This window comes from Trematomus bernacchii, unplaced genomic scaffold, assembly GCF_902827165.1.
Source record: "Trematomus bernacchii unplaced genomic scaffold, fTreBer1.1, whole genome shotgun sequence".
In the NCBI taxonomy this organism is placed as follows: Eukaryota; Metazoa; Chordata; class Actinopteri; order Perciformes; family Nototheniidae; genus Trematomus; species Trematomus bernacchii.
The window spans coordinates 25,944,949-25,965,494 of NW_022988043.1; the positions used below are offsets into that span (position 1 = coordinate 25,944,949).

At 46.1% G+C, this 20,546-nt stretch overlaps 1 protein-coding gene across 1 annotated transcript in view; it reads right to left on the reverse strand.

The window, feature by feature from the left end:
* The window catches only part of pnpla7b (patatin-like phospholipase domain containing 7b), an 86,153-nt gene that overhangs the window by 41,442 nt on the left and 24,165 nt on the right, over positions 1 to 20,546 (reverse strand). Inside the window, exon 17 of the mRNA XM_034118120.1 lies at positions 14,645 to 14,850. Coding sequence (XP_033974011.1) covers positions 14,645 to 14,850 — 206 coding nt within the window. The remainder of the gene's footprint in view (positions 1 to 14,644; positions 14,851 to 20,546) is intronic.

A 20,546-nucleotide genomic window follows, 5' to 3' on the forward strand; every position in this document is an offset into this window, starting at 1 on the left:
GACTGTCACCGAGTCATCATTTTGAGAAAAAGGTCTTTAAAGTTTCCTCCTCTCTGGAATCCATCGATCTGATTGGTTATTAGCAAATGATCAAAATACTAGTGTGTGTGTGTGTGTGTGTGTGTGTGTCAGAGATGGAGTACTCGAGTCCTGGGGCCGTTCTCATTTCATCAAATTCCCCTCCTCGACTCCTATCCTCGAGACTTAGTCCCGCCCACAGGAGATGCGAGCGGAGGAGCCGAGGAGGGGAACCGAGGAGAGAGGAGGGGAAGCAACAGGCGGTTAGAGAAAAGAGAACTCCTCTCCTCTGAGTGGTCATTTTAAAGAGACGTCCATTAATGATGACAGGAGGCACAGCAGCCCTCTGTCTGATGGACAGATGTGTTCATGACCACTTATATATTTACTTTTAATTCATTCACAGTGCGGTATAATGAGACAATAACAGGCTACAGATGCGCACACGCACGCACACACACACACACACACACACACACACACACACACACACACACACACACACACACACACACACACACACACACACACACACACACACACACACACACACACACACACACACACACACACACACACACACACACACACACACACACACACACACACACACACACACACACACACACACACACACACACACACACAAATCAGGTTTTATTTATATAGCACATTTAAAAGCGATTTTTGGTCGAGCCAAAGTGCTGTACATGTAATAAAAACACATTACTACAATCACAATAAACGACAATAAATTACAACAGATATATCTTAAAAACAAAATAAAAATAAAACACACGGAAAAGTCAGGAGTCGTGCTCCGCTCTAACTAGAAAGCCAGAGAGAAGTGTGTTTTTAGTTTTGATTTAAAAACCCCTAGGGTCTGGGCCGACCTTACATGGAGGGGCAGAGTGTTCCAGAGCCTAGGGCCAGCTGCTGCGAAGGCTCGGTGCCCTCGGGTTTTAAGCCTGGTCTTGGGCACTACCAGCAGCAGCTGGTCAGCAGACCTTAAAGCTCTGGCTGGGGTGTAGCGCTGGAGGAGTTCAGCTATATAGGCCGGAGCCAGCCCATTTAGTGCTTTAAAAACAAATAAAAGGATTTTAAAATCAATTCTGAACCGAACTGGAAGCCAGTGTAGTGAGGCCAGAATAGGGGTGATGTGGTCACGCTTTTTGTGGCCAGTCAGCAAACGTGCAGCAGCGTTTTGGACTAGCTGCAGGCGTTTAATTGAGGCCTGGTCCATACCCACATACAGAGCGTTGCAATAGTCCAGTCTCGAGGTTACAAAGGCGTTAATAACCCTTTCTAAGTCATTAAAAGATAAATACGACTTGGTTTTGGCCAATAGTCTTATTTTAAAAAAGCAGGATTTTACTACGGTGCTGACCTGCTTGTCGAATTTAAAAGTGCTAGTGAAGGTCACTCCAAGGTTCATGACCGAGGGGAGGATGTTTTTTTTGATAGAGCCCAGAATATCAACCGGAGAGGCTGGAGGTTGCGGTCCAAAAAAGATGACCTCAGTCTTGCTCTCGTTGAGGTTGAGAAAGTTTTTGCTCAGCCAGGATTTTATCTCTGCTAAGCAGTCCATCAACTGCTGTAGTGAGTGTTTGACATTTGCTTTGAGAGGCAGATAGATCTGTACATCGTCGGCGTAGCAGTGGAAGGGAATATTATGTTTTGTGAGAATTGAACCTAGGGGCAGTATGTACAGTAGAAAAAGGATGGGGCCCAGAATCGAGCCTTGGGGAACCCCACAGGTAAGAGGGGCTTTGGCAGAGGAGAAGGCACCTAGCTGCACTGAGAAGCTACGGTCTGTCAGGTAGGACCTGAACCATGCAAGGGCAGAGCCTGTGATGCCAGCGGACTGTTCAAGCCGTGACAACAGGATGCTATGGTCCACAGTGTCGAAGGCAGCTGTCAGGTCTAACAGCACCAAGACAGCGGAGCTACCTGAGTCGGCGGCGAGGAGCAGATCATTAAAAACTCTTAAAATGGCTGTTTCAGTGCTGTGCATGGGTTTGAAGCCAGACTGAAACTTTTCATGGATTCCATGGATGGTTAAAAAAGACTGCAGCTGGGCGTAGACTACTCGCTCCAGGGCTTTTGATAAAAAAGGTAGCTGGGAGATGGGCCTAAAATTTGCGAGAATGGAGGGGTCGAGATTTTTCTTTTTAAGTAGTGGCTTAACCACGGCATGTTTGAAGGCAGCTGGGACACATCCTGAGCTAAGAGAGGTGTTTAAAAGTAATAAAATACTTGCTCCAACTGAATCAAAAACATCTCTGAGAAGGCGAGAGGGAATGCTGTCTGAGGTGCAGTTTGTCGGCCGCAGGTGCTTGACTACATCCGAGAGAGAAGAGAGGGATACAGTCTCAAAGTGGTCGAGGACAGCAGGGCACAGAAAAGGAGCAGGATCTGGGGTAGCACTAGTGTGGGCTAGCCTAAGAGCAGATACCTTTTCAATAAAAAATGTAAGAAACTTATCACAGAGAGTAGTCGATGGCACAATTGGAGGAACATCACAGGGATTAATGATCGAGTTGAGGACATTAAAAAGAACCTGAGGTTTATGGCTGTTTTTGGAGATGAATGTGAGAAATGTCAGAGAAATGTGCTCTGTTTTGGCTGCTTTGACTGCCGTCTGGTAGTCAGAAAGGCAAGCACGAAGGATTTATAGGGAGACATGGAGTTTATCCTTTTTCCATTTTCTCTCTGCACGCCTGCAAGCGCGTCTGAGAGCGCGAGTACAGTCATTGAGCCACGGCTCTGATAGAACTTTGGTGCGTCTAAGCGTAAAAGGAGCAACAGAATCCAGTATTAGTGTGCATGTCGAATCAAACATGGAGATAAGCTCATCAGCATTAAAAGCACAGTTCACCTCTAATTTACAGATCGGAGAAGCATTAAAAACATCAGAGAACTGTGAGGCAGTCAAGGGGTTAATCAAACGCAGACGACGCGCAGGGGCACGTGATTCGACTCCTGCGGAAGGGATGGAGGTTGTAAACAGAACCGGTAAATGGTCTGAGATACGCGTTGCTGCACATATTTCATCCACAGATACAGACAGTCCAAACGATAATACTAAGTCCAAAGTGTGTCCTTTTTCGTGTGTTGGGCCAGCCACGGACTGAACGAGACCAAAAGAATCAAGGAGATTTAAAAAGTCCCTAACCAGAGGTTTGGACTCGCAACACACATGGACATTGAAGTCTCCGGAGATCAAAACACGATCATATTTCACCATGATCCCGGACAGAAAGTCAGAAAAGTCATTTATGAAATCCTTATTACACTTTGGCGGACGATACACGACTGCGCAGAGTATAGGCGAGGCCGGGTTCAGTTCAAAAAGCTGCAACTCAAAGCTGGCATAGCTAGTTACAGGGTGAAGCAATCGGCATTGGAGGCTAGCTCTAAACACTGATGCTATGCCCCCACCATGGCCAGTGGCACGGGGGGAGCTGAAGAATGTACAGTCAGGAGGAAGAAGTTCAGAGAACGGTGTATACTCGCCAGCGTGGACCCAGGTCTCCGTCAGGAACATAAAATCCAGTTCACGAGAGGTGAAGAAGTCGTTTAGCAGGAACGTTTTGTTTGCTATCGACCTAGCATTTAGCAAAGCCATGCAAAGTTTTCGCTCCGGGCTTGCCGAAGGTGTAGTGCGTCTCAGCTGACGAAGATGTGCGTGTTGAACGCCGCGCGGGCCGGGAGCAGTCAGTCGGGCAGGAGGAGCTGCCAGCGGGCCCATCAGAGTCCGCAGCTCCGGAAAAACGGGGCGAATCCACCGATCCCTCACATGGTGTGCAGCAGGAGGGCCATGACATCCGAGGCGTGGATAATTCACAGAAGAAGCCGTCAGGTATGCTTTAAGATGGACCAGTGCACCACCACGCTTTCCCCGTCGTCAAAAGCACTTTCGGCGAGGCAGGATGCAGGGCAACCGGCGCAGGTAGGTGGGAATATCCGACAGTAGAGGGGGGGGGGACGATTTATGGTTGCCAGATGTAGGTTTGGGCAGCAATATCAACTCCAGTGAGGGTCTGAGGTGGAGGAGAGCTTGGCGATCATAAACGAGCAGAGCAGAGACATTCTGACAAACATAAAACAAAAACAGGATAGCTAAAGGTAGAGAGCTGAGCGAGCGGCGAGCCGACACAGGCGCCATCTTGAATCACGTCACACGCACACACACACACACACACACACACACACACACACACACACACATACATTTATTTATATATATATATATATACAATTTCAGAATCAAACAGAGCACTCTCATAATAACGTAACACTATCAGAGACTGGATATACCCCCCCCCCCTCTCTGGTCGCTACAATGAGGAAAATAAATGACGGGCCAAAAGTTTTATTTACAAGTATTAAAAGTAAGCAGAGGACACCAAACCAACTGAGACCTGTCTGTCCGCTGCATCTACGCACACACTGTACCACACACACCTACACTACACACACGCACCTACAGCTCCTAAAGCATATAATCAGGCTACAGCCGTTGTGTATTTTATTATGTGAAGCACTAAATGGTTTTAGAAAAATATCGACTCTTTGTTTGTAGATATCTACTAAACTAAAGCAAATAAAGAGAGTAGGCCTGTTATACTGAGTGATATATATTATACACACTGCTCTGCTTTCTGCACGGACCTCACAGCTGTTCTCACTGTAAACATCGCGTCGCGATGAAAGCAGTTAATAAAATAATATCCAGGGGATGCATGCAGAGCTGTCATTGGCTGAGATAAGTCCGGCCGTGCGTCTCGACTCTTTGAAACATCTCTGTTCCCGGAAATGCATCCACGAAGGAGCCGTGGAGGACCGTGGAGGACCCATCAATGCATCCTCGGTTATAGCTCCTCCAGAGAGCCTCCTCGACGCTCGATGCTCGGTCCTCGATGTGCATTTAGAGAAATGAGATGTCCTTCAACATGGCGCGCTAAAATTCATTTCCGGGTCACTACCGGAGGACCGAGGAGTCGAGGAGTCGAGGAGGGGGATTTGATGAAATGAGAACGGCCCCTGGACTCGAGTCGGACTCGAGTGCCGATTTTCGGGACTCGTGACTCGACTCGGACTCGCGCACTGATTGACGCGACTCGGACTTGGACTCCTGAATTCTCGCGCAGGATGACTTGGACTCGGACTCGTGAATTCTCGCGTACGCTGACTTGGACTCGGACTCGTGAATTTTTCCCCCCACGATGACTCGGACTCGACTTGTACATTGACGCTCCGACTTGGACTCGAGCAAGTTTTCTCTGGAGTCTGATGTCCTCTATCCTGACGTGTGCACCTGTGAGGTGAGTTCACGTACTGGGCCCCGCTATTCCAGTCTAAAGATGTCTAGAGACACACCCTGCAATGCATCGTGCTGTATGCTTTCACACATTCTGCTTCCACATTGGAAAAGAGCAGCGCAAAATGCTCGTTATGTGGAAACAATATTGAAGAGAAGGCTCCGTAACACATTACTCTAAGAATCGAGTTCAGACATATAGGCTGTCTTGAACACTATCATCAGAGTAACGTGATCTAATCAATAAATAAAGATTCAGCCGATAACACGAAAGCACATGGCTACTTAACATGCAGAATGAGTCATTTTGCATGCTAAGTAGCCATGTGCTTTCTGGGGCTCAATCTTTATCGGTAAACCGATTCAACCGGTAAAAGTTCCTTCAAAATAAGAGTCCCGATCTTATTACTATCAAATTAAAAGTGCAAAACGAAAACTTTACCATAGGAAAATATTGACATACAAATATAATCACTTCTCTAAAAGGTAACTCATTTTAAAGTGGACCTATCATGCTATATTTAAATGATATATTGTAGGGCCATACCTATATAAGGTATATTTATACGTTTCTGTTTTCAAAATACCAAACAGATCATGATTTTTAGCCATGCCTCATTTCGCTCTATGTGCTGTTTGCTGTCTACGGGGCTGATTCTGTGAGCTGCAGCTGACCACGCGCCCCTGCAGGAGAGGGGAGCGCGCTCTGAACAGCTGCTGAGCTGTCAGAAGAGGGGGAGAAAAATAGATCTCCGTCCTCCGTGTTTTATTATATTATTATAGGCCTATAGAGTCGTTATTCATTTGTTTTAAAGCTCAATAAATAACAAAGAAGACCTTTGACCGGCACTTTTCTAATTTTGTCCGGAAGATTTAAACTTTAACGGACATCTTGACCGGCGAAAGAAAACCTAACTGAAACTCTGCCGCACGGTCCCCTCGTTCCTTGGAAGAGGCGGAGAGGTGGGTGTTTGTCATCTGCTGGTGGACTAACCGGAGAGAATTACAGTGCTTGCCTCGACGGGGAGGGATTGTATTGAATTAAAGCAGCGGGTGCAAACGCTTGCCTCGGGGAGGGAGAAAAAAAGCCACAGCGGAGAATAAACAGAAGGGTAACCATGGTAACTATGCGCGGGAAGTCTTCTTCGCTGCTTTTGTGGCAGACTACAGCGCCACTTACAGGCCTGGCATATGTACTACAGCGTCTCCAGCGATTTCGAGCGGCAATGGCCGGCCGTGGCCCAACCCCACATTCCCCTGATAGGTGGAGAGTTGGCCCAATAGCCGTAGCGCCACTGTCCTGACGTCAGGACAGTGTTCAAATCTGGATCAGTTTTTATCAGATCCGTTGCAGCCCCTTTTTTAGAGATTTGGGTATGGAGGAAAATAGAGAGGGTTGTGTTTTCTGACACTTGGTGAGTTCCCTGGAACACCGGGGACACATATTCATGTATAAAAGACGTACAAAAGTGCATTTTGCATGATAGGTCCCCTTTAAATATAGTTAGACATATTAAAGGTAATTTACAATAATAATAATAATAATACTAATATTAGTAATAAGCTTTATATTTGTATAGCACCTTTTACAATAATTGTAGCCAAACTCGCTTCACAGCAGTTCAATAGACACATTAGTATAACATGACAGGATAAAAGCAATGTTGAGGAGCAGCTACATTTCAACACATATATCCACGAAGATTAATACATGAAGACTTGTGACTCGGACTTGGACTCTTCTTAGGTGACTCGGACTTGGACTCGGACTCGAACACAGGTAATGATGACTCGGACTCGACTCGGACACTCCTTAGGTGACTCGGACTTGGACTCGAACACAGGTAATGATGACTCGGACTCGGACTCGACTCGGACACTCCTTGGGTGACTCGGACTTGGACTCGGACTCGACTAGGACTCTCCCTTGGTGACTCGGACTTGGACTCGTACTCGAAGAATGGTGACTCGAGAGTGACTTGGACTCGTGAATTGGTGACTTGACTACAACACTGGCGTGTATACGTGTGTGTGTAATTTAGCGTTTCTGTATATTGTGTTTGTTTCCCGGGGAAAACACTCACGAGAAACACCGGCTGTTGTTATGCCTGCTGTGACGTAAAGTTACTCCGTTCTCCGCTTGTAATTATGCCGTTACAAGCTTCAAAGCTGTATTTATCATCTGAATTTGCAGAAACAAGTTTAATATTCTGAAAGCCAAGACTTTGTTTGATTTAAATCAGATGAAAACAAACTGTAACGGACCCTGCCGTGTTATCTACAGTATGATTACTATACGCATTACATTCATAATGTCAGCGGAGGGAGGGGAAGCAGCGGTGCGGAACAGCAGAGTGGCGAGTGAGAGCTGTCATCTTCCCTTTACAAGCTTCAAAAATGTATTTATCGTGTGATTTTGGAAATAAAAGTTTCATATTCTGAAAGCCAAGACTTTGTTTATTTAAAATCAAACAAAACACCCGAACCCCAAATCCACGTTTATTTTGAAATGAGCCGTTGCGACTTCCGACTGATTTCGATAGAGCGGGTCACATTTGATAATTTCCGTAAAAACTAACGTTCATATTTCTCTTTTTGATTATAATACTGATAAACGTTCAAAACAAAGCACTTTGGCAAGTTAATACACACGTTTTAAAATGCTTAATAAGCACCGTAACTTTCATGATATCATTTCTCGGTCATAATCGGTTGTTTCCGTAAACGGCCGACTGTTGTGTGACGGAAAATGCTGCGGCCGCAAGGCATTGTGGGGCAGCATTTTCTCCTTTTCTTTCGTAAAGGAATGTCCAGTTGTTCCTAAGCTAAAGGAGGTTATAAAGGAAGTTTCAAACCTCCTTTCCTATCATCTAGAGCAGGGGTGCCCACACTTTTTCAGCTTGGGAGCTACATTTAAGGCCCTGACACACCAGGCAGTCACCAGAGAACTCGCCGACGCCGACTGTTGCATCGGCGAGTTCTCCTGCGTCTTGGCCGTGTGTCGCACTGGAACACACCGCAAAGACTTCAGCCGAGCACGTACGAACTGCGCATGCGTGAGTGGCAATAACTCTCCTTACCAGCAGGCGGTGGTAGTGTGTATTCGTCATTCAAAATAGGCAACAACCGGAAGACAGAGAAGAAGAACAGACTGTGATATAAACAAACAACAAATAGCGTGTGCGTTCCATTTTCACTGTCGTCCATCGAAAACATGTTTCGTGCGGTACTGGGGCTATCAGCCATTGGAGTGTTGCTTGTGGAAGACATTCTCAAGAAACAGTCTCTCAAGAGGCGGAAGCGAAGAATTAGGAGAAACCCTCATCCACGCCTTCATCACCTCCCGTCTGGACTATTGCAACAGCCTCCTCTATGGTTCACCTGCAAAAATCCTCAACAAACTCCAATACATCCAGAACTGAATTGGATCTTCTATATGCTAATACCAAGAATGCATATTGTGCCACTGCCCTCCCCCCCCTGGGCAGATCTGACCACAACCTCGTCTTTTTGGCTCCTAAATATGTCCCACTGGTGCAGAGGCAGCCTGTATCCACCAGGACTGTGAGGAAATGGACTCCAGGGGCTAATGAGGCTCTACAGGACTGCTTCGAGACCACTGACTGGGACGTGCTTTGTGTGCCACATGGAGAGGACATCAATAATATGACTGACTGCATCACAGAATACATCAACTTCTGTGAACAAACAATATTACCGGCTAAAACTGTCAACTGTTTCCCCAATAATAAACCCTGGATTACTAGTGACCTGAAAACTCTTTTAAATAAGAAAAAGGAAGCTTATAAGTCTGGGGACAAATCAATGCTGAAGAGTATCCAGCATCTACTGAGAGACAATTTGAGGAGGGGCAGAGATTCGTACAGGAAGAAGCTGGAGACTAAGCTCCAGCAGAACAATAGCAGGGATGTCTGGGCTGGGATGAAGGCTATCACTGGCTTCAAAGGGAGAGACAGACTGACTGTGGGCACCCTGGAGAGGGCCAACGAGCTGAACACCTTCTTCAATAGGTTTAGCTCTCCGCCCGCTGCTGTCTCCTCCACTTCCTCTTCTCACCTCACCTCCTCCTCTCAGCCTGGCGTCAACATCCCCCCTCTGCTCACCACCTACACTTCACACCTCTCCTCCACCACCCAGCCTGGCTTCTGCACCCCCCCTCTGCTCACATTGCCGCTGACCCCCCCCCCCCCCTCTGCTCATCTTGCCTCAGACCCCCCCCCCTCTATCCCCCCTGCCATCAAGCCCCCCCCCCCCGCTTCACTGTGAGCACAGGACAGGTCCAGAGTCAGATGGAAAAACTCCACCAAGGCAAGGCTGCTGGCCCTGATGGTATCAGCCCCAGGGTCCTGAGGACCTGTGCACGCCAGCTGGCTCCTGTTCTCCAGTATATATTCAACCTGAGCCTGCACTTGGAGACCATCCCGGTGCTGTGGAAGACATCATGCGTTGTTCCGGTCCCTAAAAAGACAACTCCTTCTGGGCTCAATGACTATCGCCCTGTAGCACTCACATCTCATGTGATGAAGGTGCTTGAGAGACTGGTCTTGGCCCATCTCAGACCGCAGGTGAGATCATTCCTTGACCCTCTGCAATTTGCCTACCAGCCTCACCTGGGGGTGGACGATGCCATTATTTACCTGCTGCAGCGTGCTCACTCATACCTGAATGGATCGGGTTGCACTGTGAGAATCACCTTTTTTGATTTCTCCAGTGCATTCAACACGATCCAGCCTCGGCTACTGAGTGACAAGCTGCAGGCTATGAGGGTAAACTCGTCCACCATCTCCTGGATTACCAACTACCTCACGGACAGACCACAGTACGTCCGGCTGGGCAGTGTGCTGTCTGATGTGGTGGTTGGTAGTATTGGAGCCCCACAGGGGACTGTGCTGTCTCCTTTCCTGTTCACCTTATACACCTCTGACTTTCTATACAACTCAGAGTCATGCCACCTGCAGAAGTTTTCGGATGACTCTGCAGTGGTAGGGTGTATAAGGGATGGACGGGAGGAGGAGTACAGAGCGCTGGTGGGTGATTTTGTTGAGTGGACTGGAAGAAATCATCTGCTTTTGAATGTGGCCAAGACCAGAGAGATGGTCATTGATTTCAGGAGGAAGAGGACATCTCCTCCTCTGCCCCTGTGCATTCTGGGAGAGGATGTGGCAGTTGTGGAGGTCTACAAGTACCTGGGAGTGCACTTAGACAATGGGCTGAACTGGAGGATCAACACTGACGCTGTGTACAAGAAGGGGATGAGCAGACTCTATTTTCTGAGGAAGCTGAGATCCTTCAACGTATGCAGTAAGATGCTGGAGATCTTCTATCAGTCTGTTGTGGCTAGTGCACTCTTCTTTGCTGCGGTCTGCTGGGGGGGCAGCATCAGAGCCGGTGACACCTGCAGGATCAATAAACTGATCAGGAAAGCTGGGTCAGTCATCGGCATCAAGCTGGAACCCTTTGAAGCTGTGGTGGAGAGGAGGACACTGAACAGGCTGTTGTCCATCATGGATAACCCCACCCATCCTCTCCACCTGCAGCTGGACAGTCAACGGAGCTCCTTCTCCAACAGACTGCTGCAGCTCCCCTGTCTCAAGGACAGATACTGGAAAACATTCCTGCCCACTGCAATAACTCTGTACAACAAATCACCTCTGGCTGGAAGAGAACTCTCTGCTCCATAGTTTCTCTAGAAATAAAACCACCTTGTACATTTTACTCACACATAATCTGTTTCATATTTAATACTCCATAATTCCATATATTTTGAATATATATATATTTGTATATATATATAATATCTGTATGTATATTTTCTATTTTGTATTTTGACATGTATATTTTATATTTTATTTTATATTTTATTTTATTTTATTTCTATTCTTGTATATTTTGTTTTATTGTAAAATGCCTTTTATGCTGCTGTAACAAAAACAATTTCCCAATTTGGGATCAATAAAGTACGATCTATCTATCTATCTATCTAACTCCGCCGCCCGTCTACTCACCCACACCCGAATCCGTGAACACATCACCCCCGTCCTCATCAAGCTCCACTGGCTCCCCATCCCCCAGAGAATTCAGTACAAAATCCTCCTAATGACATACAAAGCCCTCCATAACCTGGCCCCATCCTACCTGACTGACCTCCTCCACAGACACACTCCCACTCGCTCCCTCCGCTCTGCTACTGCCAACCTCCTGTCCCTCCCCACCCGGACCAACCTCAAGTCCTGGGGCGGCAGAGCCTTCTCCGTTGCTGCACCCACCCTCTGGAACTCATTACCCCAATCCATCAGAGATTCTTCCTCCCTCACAGCATTCAAAACATCACTCAAAACCCACCTGTTCAACACTGCATTCAACCACTGACCCCCCCCCCCCCCTATTTTCTGTTTTGTTTATCTCTTTTTGTATTTTTTTTGTATTTTTCTTTTTTTATTCTCTGTCATAGCGTCTTTGAGTTTCCTGAAAAGCGCTATACAAGTCTCATGTATTATTATTATTATTATTAAAAGGATCAGGACTACCGCCTACCATCCTCAGACTGATGGTTTGACAGAGAGGTTTAACAAAACACTGAAACAAATGCTCAGGAAATTAATCTGTGAAATAGGATCTGATTGGGACCAGTGGTTACCCTATGTGCTTTTTGATTTCAAAGAAGTCCCTCAGGCATCAACTGGGTTCTCCCCGTTTGAACTCTTATATGGACATGAGGTAAGAGGCCCACTTTCTTTGCTCAAAACCCATTGGGAAAAGAGTCCCAAAACAGCTGAGCCACAGAGTGTTGTTGCCGATGTTGTCCACATGAGGGAGAAACTGAGCGAAATGACTGCACTGGCCCAGCAGAATGTGTTGGAGGCCCAAAGTAACCAAAAAAACTGGTATGACAGATCTGCCCGGGAGAGGAGCTTTTCCGCTGAACAAAAGGTTTTGCTCTCCACACAAGACAACAAACTCCTCGCAAAATGGCAAGGGCCTTATGAGGTAAAGCAGAAAATGGGTCCAACCACGTATGTGACCCTGGCGAAGCACGCTCACAGAGAACGTTGCATGTTAACCTATTAAAAGAATGGTTTCCCAGGTCCGACAAAAAGGAAGTGTTGTTGATTAGGAATGTGGAAGAAGAGGATGACGAAGATGTGCAGTACCTTCCTCTACCTGCCGCTGCTTTGTCTGATCTCAAACACCCAACAGCTGATGAGCAAACCCAGGTCAGTGCCCTCTGTGCCCCAGAAGTTTTTAAAGAAAATCCTGGTTGTACAAATGTTATTGACCACAACATTGTGCTAAAAAATAATGCTTCTGTGGAAAGATTGAGCTACAGAATCCCTGAGCGCCTCCTGCTGTCCCTTAAAAAGGAAGTGGATCTGATGATATCCTTGGGCATCATTGAGGTATCAAGAAGTGAGTGGTGAAATCCCATTGTATTGGTACCAAAGAAGGATGGCACCATAAGGTTTTGCATAGACTTTCGTTATCTGAATGCAATTTCTGAGTTTGATTCCTATCTAGTTCCTCGCATTGGTGAACTCATTGATCGGTTGGGCAAAGCAAAGTTTCTAACAACTATTGATCTATGCAAAGGCTACTGGGTGCCGCTGACTCCACAGTCCTGTGAGTTAAAAGCCTTGCGTACACCATGGGGTCTGTACCAGTTCACCATAATGCCTTTTGGACTGCACGGCGCTCCAGCTACGTTCCAAAGATGAATAGATCAGGTATTGTTGGGATTGTCAGATTTTGCTGCAGCATATCTTGATGATATTGTTATTCACAGTGCTACATGAGAGGATAATTTGGACCATCTGAAGGCAGTCATTGGACGTCTAAAGGAGGCTGGATTGACTGTCAACCCCTCAAAGTGCCAGTTTTCCAGGACAGAGATGGAATATCTAGGTTATATTATTGGCAACGGAGTTATCAAACCCCAGACCCACAAACTACAAGCCATCCAGTCTCGTCAGCTTCCACAGACCAAGACCCACCTGAAGTAATTCCTGGGAATGTCAGGTTTGTACCGTCGATTTGTGCCTAACTATTCCTCTCGTGCTGTTCTTCTAACAGATATAACTAAGCGGATGGGCCCAACTTTTCTGCAGTGGAGTGAGGAGGCGGAGTCTGCTTTTAACGACCTCAAGGATGCACTGAGTAAGAACCCTGTTTTGTGTAGTCCTGATTTTGGTAAAGACTTCATATTGCAAACTGATTCTTCAGAGAGAGGTTTGGGAGCGGTGCTTTTGCAGGGAGAGCCCAATGACCTTCACCCCGTGGCCTATATCAGCAGGAAGCTGTTCTCAAGGGAGACTTGCTACTCAACTGTTGAGAAAGAATGCCTGGCAGTGAAATGGGCCCTGGACTCTCTCAAGTACTACCTCCTGGGAAGAGAGTTCATCCTACAAACTGACCAGCAGCTCGCTAAACCAGTATCGTACACACGGTTCCGTCGCGTTGAAGCTTGCCGGTGGGCGTGTCTGGCGCGCCACCAACAACCAATCACATATATATATAAATATAAACGGGTATAAAATACTATATGACAGTAAAAAAAAAGTTGTTATTAATAAACAAGAATATAGTTTAAAAGGGGAGTGATTTGTAAAATATCCATAAAGAAAAATAAAATCTGCTTACAGTTCTGTTACATATCGGTGTTGAGAGATATATCCATAGATAGCTCTCAAAGTGCACCAGATTGATGCTTTTAACTTCACATCTTGTGTCCATATCTTTCTGTTTTGGTGGTCATGCCACAACCGTGCACGTGCATGCATGCGCGAGTCATAGTGAGTGTCTGCATTTTGGTCCTTATGCCTTTTACGCACTCTCTCCAAAGCATAACATAAAAACATTGAAAATAAAACAAAGATATCTGGATTAAGGTTGCTTTTTCTTTGCACCGCATGAAAGAAAGGCCAAATGAATGGGCTGTGATTTTAGTTTTTTTTAGCAAAGGTTGAGTTCAATAATTTGTACGGCCCTCGGAGGATGTTGTAAAAATTGAAATGGCCCTTGAGAGGAAAAAGGTTCCCCACCCCTGGTTTAGACGCTTGGTGTTGGAATTGTGTTCCGTTTAGGTAAAAGTTGTTAATATCGTCAGTTAGCTGATTAAAAGGTATAAATAAAACAGTAAATATATTAAAAATAACAGTCATGTTGGTGTGTCTAGTCTAGTAGACTCGACTTCTAAATGGATGAATCTAAATATATTAGAACAGTAGAAATAAATACAGTAGTGCTATTAACTGTCCGTAGCAGCGTAGTAGAAAAGCGTGATCTTACTCATAGAAGTGGGCCTTCGATATGGAGAGGAAGGTGCAGTCTCTGTGAGCTCGGACGGTGAAGATGAGGGGCTCCCCCGTGAGGACGGCCAAGTGACCCACCATCTCTCCCGGGTGGGAGACAAACAGCAGGGACTCCTCCTCGCGGTCTATCATACGCTGGTACACATGGAGCGCCCCCGAGATGATAAACGCCACACTTGCATCCTGGAAGAGAGGTGGAGAAGTTAGAAATGGTCTTTACCTGGATACATGTTTGTATAAATACAGGTAGTGCTGGAGCTATATATTGGTTTATGTTATTTTATAATTAAACATTTATTTTCTAGCTGTTTTTGTTATGGTAAATTAATCATTATTTATCTTAATTATTTTAATTGAAGTCATTCTATGCTTTTATTTTGAAGGAGGTTTTTGGCACCGGGTTAGTTGGGCACCTTGTTTTTTACCAGGAAAAACTATAGGTTACTAGCGTAACCCCGGTTCTCAGAGTAACATGAGTGAGATGTCTCACTATGGGATGTGCCTCCCCGCGTATACCTCAGAAGCATCAATTTCATTACGCCATCTCACTCATCTTACTCTGAGAACCGGGGTTACGCTAGTAACCTATAGTTCTCATACATAATATTCGCTTCGATGTCTCACTATGGGATATGGAGACTCCCCTATTGCCAGACATGCTTATTTCGAAAAAAAACACCAGTACTCAACAGGGCACAAACTGGACACAGCAAATTAGACCGCTGTTCTTCAGAAGAATATAACGGTGAAGAAAATGCCGCAAGGTCAACGGGGGAGCATGAGCCAACCACCTTAGGCACAAAAGCAGTGTTAGGTTTCGGCAAACTGAGTGCATGAAGGATGCGCAGAGAGCGCATGAATGTCACTGACTCGCTTGGCGGATGCCAGAGCCAGCAACAACACATTGTATCGGGGACTTACTGCTGAACGGGTGGTCCCTCCACGAGACAGACACCTCGTCCAATAGCTCCAGAAAAACTGGAAGTAGCTGTTTTGCCGTCCTCTCAGCCTGGGGCAATTTCTTCCCTTCGTAGCGAGATCTGGTGGTCTCCTTTGCTACTTCAGGCTAGGGGATGTCCAGCCTGGATGCAGCGCATTGGCACACGGCTTGCAAATCCATGCTGAGACGGGGCGAAGCTGGTATGCTTTCGTCCGGAGGGACAGACACAGCATCAGGCTTGGCAGCCTGAGCGGATGGGACGAAAACGTTGTCCTCGTCTGAGTCTGATATGAGAAACTCTGAGGTATCCTCGTCAACATCCATATAGTCCCACTCCAAGACGTCCTCCACGGGCGGGGCCATGGTGAGGTCCAGCTGGGAGCCCCTGCTAGCCTCAGCACATGGCTCGGCTTCCGCAGCAGCTTCCTCCTTGTCCCGGTTGCCGACTGGAGGTTCGGAACAATAACTGGAGTGTAAATGTTCAGAAAAAAAACAAAACCTTAGCGTTAAAAACAGAATCGAGTATTAGCTGGTGTGCTAATATCCAGATACGCTCCAGTCTATGGTGAAGAGCGGAGGCTCGAAGCAAGTGTAGCTGGCAAGCGTCCCGCGACCTAAAGTTAGCTTGAAGTGGTTCAGTCTATGGACAGTTAAGCTAACCAGGCTAATGACATTGAGAGATGTGCTCCGAAGCGAGAAGAGGTGTTTGAATGACGCTGCGTTGTAGCAGGGTGTGTGGATTCCCTGACGATCCCCTGACGTGGTGGTCAAGATCACCAGCCAATCAGGATTGGCGTAATTAGATTGATGCTTCTGAGGTATACGCGGGGAGGCGCATCCCATAGTGAGACATCGAAACAAATGTTTTGAATGAGAATTGCCACAAAGAAAGAAAGGTGAAAATCCTTGTTCTTTGTATATTATTGGAAATACTACAATAAATGGAAGAAAGAATATTCTGCCTGGACAGTTAATTCCCTGCGTAGGATTTGCTTTCTGGTGCCCCAGCGTCAGTTTAAGTTTATAGGGGACCTATCATGCAAAATGCACTTTTGTACGTCTTTTCTACATGAATATGTGTCCCCGGTGTTCCAGGGAACTCACCAAGTGTCACAAAACACAACCCTCTCTATTTTCCTCCATACCCAAATCTCTAAAAATGGGGCTGCAACGGATCTGATAAAAACTGATCCAGATTTGAACATTCCTCTGACGTCAGGACGGAGGATCTGACCTATCAGGGGAATGAGAGGTTGCCGTGGCATGGTAACAGCATGGCAACACGACGCTCGTAACTCGGCCCCCTCCTTTGCAGGGGGGCGTGGTCAGCTGCAGCGCATGCAAAGACAGGGGTGGAGGAGAGCAAAATAGAGCGAAATGAGGCATGGCTAAAATGCATGATCTGTTTGGTATTTTGAAAAAGAAAACGTATAAATATACCTTATATAGGTATGGCCCTACAATATATTATTCAAATATAGCATGATAGGTCCACTTTAAGTTAAGATTTCTATTTTATTATAACACTTAGAATTAAATATAATTATCTAGTAGACAAAATAGTGTTAAACAATCCAGAATATGATTTATATTTTAGATTCTTCAAAGTAGCCCCCTTTTGCCTTGATGACGGCTTTGCACACTCTTGGCTTCTCTCAGTCAGCATCATGAGGTCGTCACCTGGAATGGTTTTCAATTAACACGTGTGCCTTGTCAAGAGTCCATTTGTGGAATGACTTGCCTTCTTAATGTGTTTGAGAGCATCAGTTGTGTTGTGCAGAGGTAGGGTTAGTGCACAGTGGAAAGCCCTATTTGACTGCTGTTGTAATCCATATTATGGCAAGAACCAGTCAACTCAGTGAAGAGAAATGAAATGAAGGCCAGTCGATCCGGAAAATGTCAAGAACTTTGAATGTTTCCTCAAGTGCAGTCGCAAAAACCATCGAAGGCTATGATGAGACTGGCTCTCATGAGGACCCCCCCCCCCCCGGAAAGGAAGAGCAAGAGTTACCTCTGCTACAGAGGATAAATACATCAGAGTTACCAGCCTCAGAAACCGCAAATTAAAGCACCTCAGCCTAGAGCCCACATAAATGATCACAGAGCTCAGCAGACACATCTCAACATCCACTGTTCAGAGGAGACTGCGCGAATCAGGCCTTCATGGTCCAATTGCTGCAAAGAAGCCACTACTGAGGATGAACAACAAGAAGAAGAGAATTGTTTGGGCCAATAAACTCAAGGATTGGACATTAGAGATTGTAAATCTGTACTTTGGTCTGATGAGTCCAAATTTGAGATTTTTGGTTCCAACCGCCGTGATTTGTGAGACGCAGAGAAGGTGAGCGGATGGTTTCTGCATGTGTGGTTCCCCCCGTGAAGCATGGAGGAGGAAGTGTGATGGTGTGGGGGGGCTTTGCTGGTGACACTGTTGGTGATTTATTCAGAATTTAAGGCACACTTAACCAGCATGGCTACCACAGCATTCTGCAGCGCCATCTGGTTTGCTCTTAGTGGGACCATCATTTGTTTTTGAACAAAACAATGACCCCAAACACACCACCAAACACACCACCAAGCTATGTAAGGGCTATTTGACTAAGAAGGGAAGTGATGGAGTGCTGCGTCAGATGACCTGGCCTCCACAATCACCAAACCTCAACCCAATTGAGATGGTTTGGGATCAGTTGGACCGCAGAGTGAAGGAAAAGCAGCCAACAAGTGCTCAGCACCTCTGGGAAGTCCTTCAAGACTGTTGGAAAACCAGTCCAGGTGACAACCTCATGAAGCTGACTGAGAGAAGCCAAGAGTGTGCAAAGCAATCATCAAGGCAAAAGGGGGCTACTTTGAAGAATATAAAATATTAATCATATTCTGGATTGTTTAACACTTTTCTGTTTACTAGATCATTCCATATGTATTCTTTTATAGTTGTGATGTCTTCAGTATTAATCTACAATATAGAAAATAATAAAAAAATAAATAAAAACCTTCAAATGAGAAGGTGTTTCCAAACTTTTGACTGGTACTGTATGTTATCTTTAGCTCTGTAAGTATACCAGATTATTTCAGATGGGCTAAGAATCGGAAATCAAAACAAATTAAAGCTGCAAGCAGCGTTGAGTGGGTCTTCGACGCTCCGCAGGCTGTTGTCCGCACGTCGACGTGTCACGTAGGTGTCTCGAGGACTCGGCCGTTGGCAAACGTGGGAAGTTTCAGGCCGATCGGACAACGTACATGGGAGTTACAGCAGTATCATAAACATTGTGTTTGATGGCGAGTGATCTGTCGCCATGGCAACGGAATTTGATGACACCCCATAATACGCCTAGATGTGTTGAGGGCTGCATCGTTATCAAACCTGTGAAGTTTTGGGCCGTTTGGAGCATGTTAACTGGAGTTATGAGAAAACCGTGTTTCACGGCGACCATTTTGTTACCATAGCAACGACATTTGACGAAATCTCAAAACTGACACATATATGTGTCGAGGGCTTGACGGTTACCACTCATGGGAAATTTTTTACCATTTACACAGGAGTTATAGCAATATCGTGCTTAACGGTGAGGGATGCGTTGCCATGGCAACAGCTTTTGAGGAAAACTCACTATTGTCAGATTGAGGTGTTGAGGGCCGGACCATTAACTGTCATCTGAAGTCTGGTGCCGTTTGGACCATTTTCATAGGAGTAACAGCGACACCGTGTTTTATGGCGAGGGATCTGTCGCCATGGAAACGGCATATGATGACATCCCATAATTGGCATAGTGCTGTTGAGGGGCGGACTAGTAGCCATCATCTGAAGTCTGGTGCAGTTTGGACCATTTTCCATTGACTTAAGACAACATTGTGTTTTACGGCGAGGGATGCGTTGCGATGGAAACGGCATACGGTGAGATCTCAGATTTCACGTAGAGCTGTTGGGGCATGGACCGGTGATATAAAAGTGAAGATTGGGGGACGATGGGACTGTGCCCATTGGATTTACAGCGACACCGTGTTTAATGGCGAGGGATGCGTTGCCATGGAAACGGCATATGATGACATCCCATAATTGGCGTAGAGCTGTTGAGGGCCGGACCATTAACTGTCATCTGAAGTCTGGTGTAGTTTGGACCATTTTCCATTGACTTAAGACAACATTGTGTTTTATGGCGAGGGATGCGTTGCCATGGCAACAGCTTTTGAGGAAAACTCACTTTTGTCATATTGAGGTGTTGAGGGCCGGACCATTAACTGTCATCTGAAGTCTGGTGTAGTTTGGACCATTTTCCATTGACTTAAGACAACATTGTGTTTTATGGCGAGGGATGCGTTGCCATGGCAACAGCTTTTGAGGAAAACTCACTTTTGTCATATTGAGGTGTTGAGGGCCGGACCAATAGCCATCAACAGAAGTCTGGTGCAGTTTGGACCATTTTCATTGGATTTACAGCGACACCGTGTTTAATGGCGAGGGATGCGTTGCCATGGAAACGGCATATGATGACATCCCAGAATTGGCGTAGAGCTGTTGAGGGCCGGACCATTAACTGTCATCTGAAGTCTGGTGCAGTTTGGAACCTTTTCCATTGAGTTAAGACAACATTGTGTTTTATGGCGAAGGATGCGTTGCCATGGAAATGGCATATGATGACATCCCATAATTGGCATAGAGCTGTTCAGGGCCGGACCATTCACCATTATCTGAGGTCTGGTGCCGTTTGGACAATTTTCCATTGAATTAAGACAACACCGTGTTTTATGGCGAGGGATTATTAAGTAATATTACGCCATATTACGCCATATTAAGTAACATCAAATTTGACGTAGAGCTGTTCAGGGCTGCAGTGTTAACCATCATGTGAAGTTTGGTGGCGTTCTGAGTATGTCAGTTGGCGTTATGACATCATCGTGTTCCATGGCGAGGGATGGGCCTAGCATCGAGCGAACGCAAACT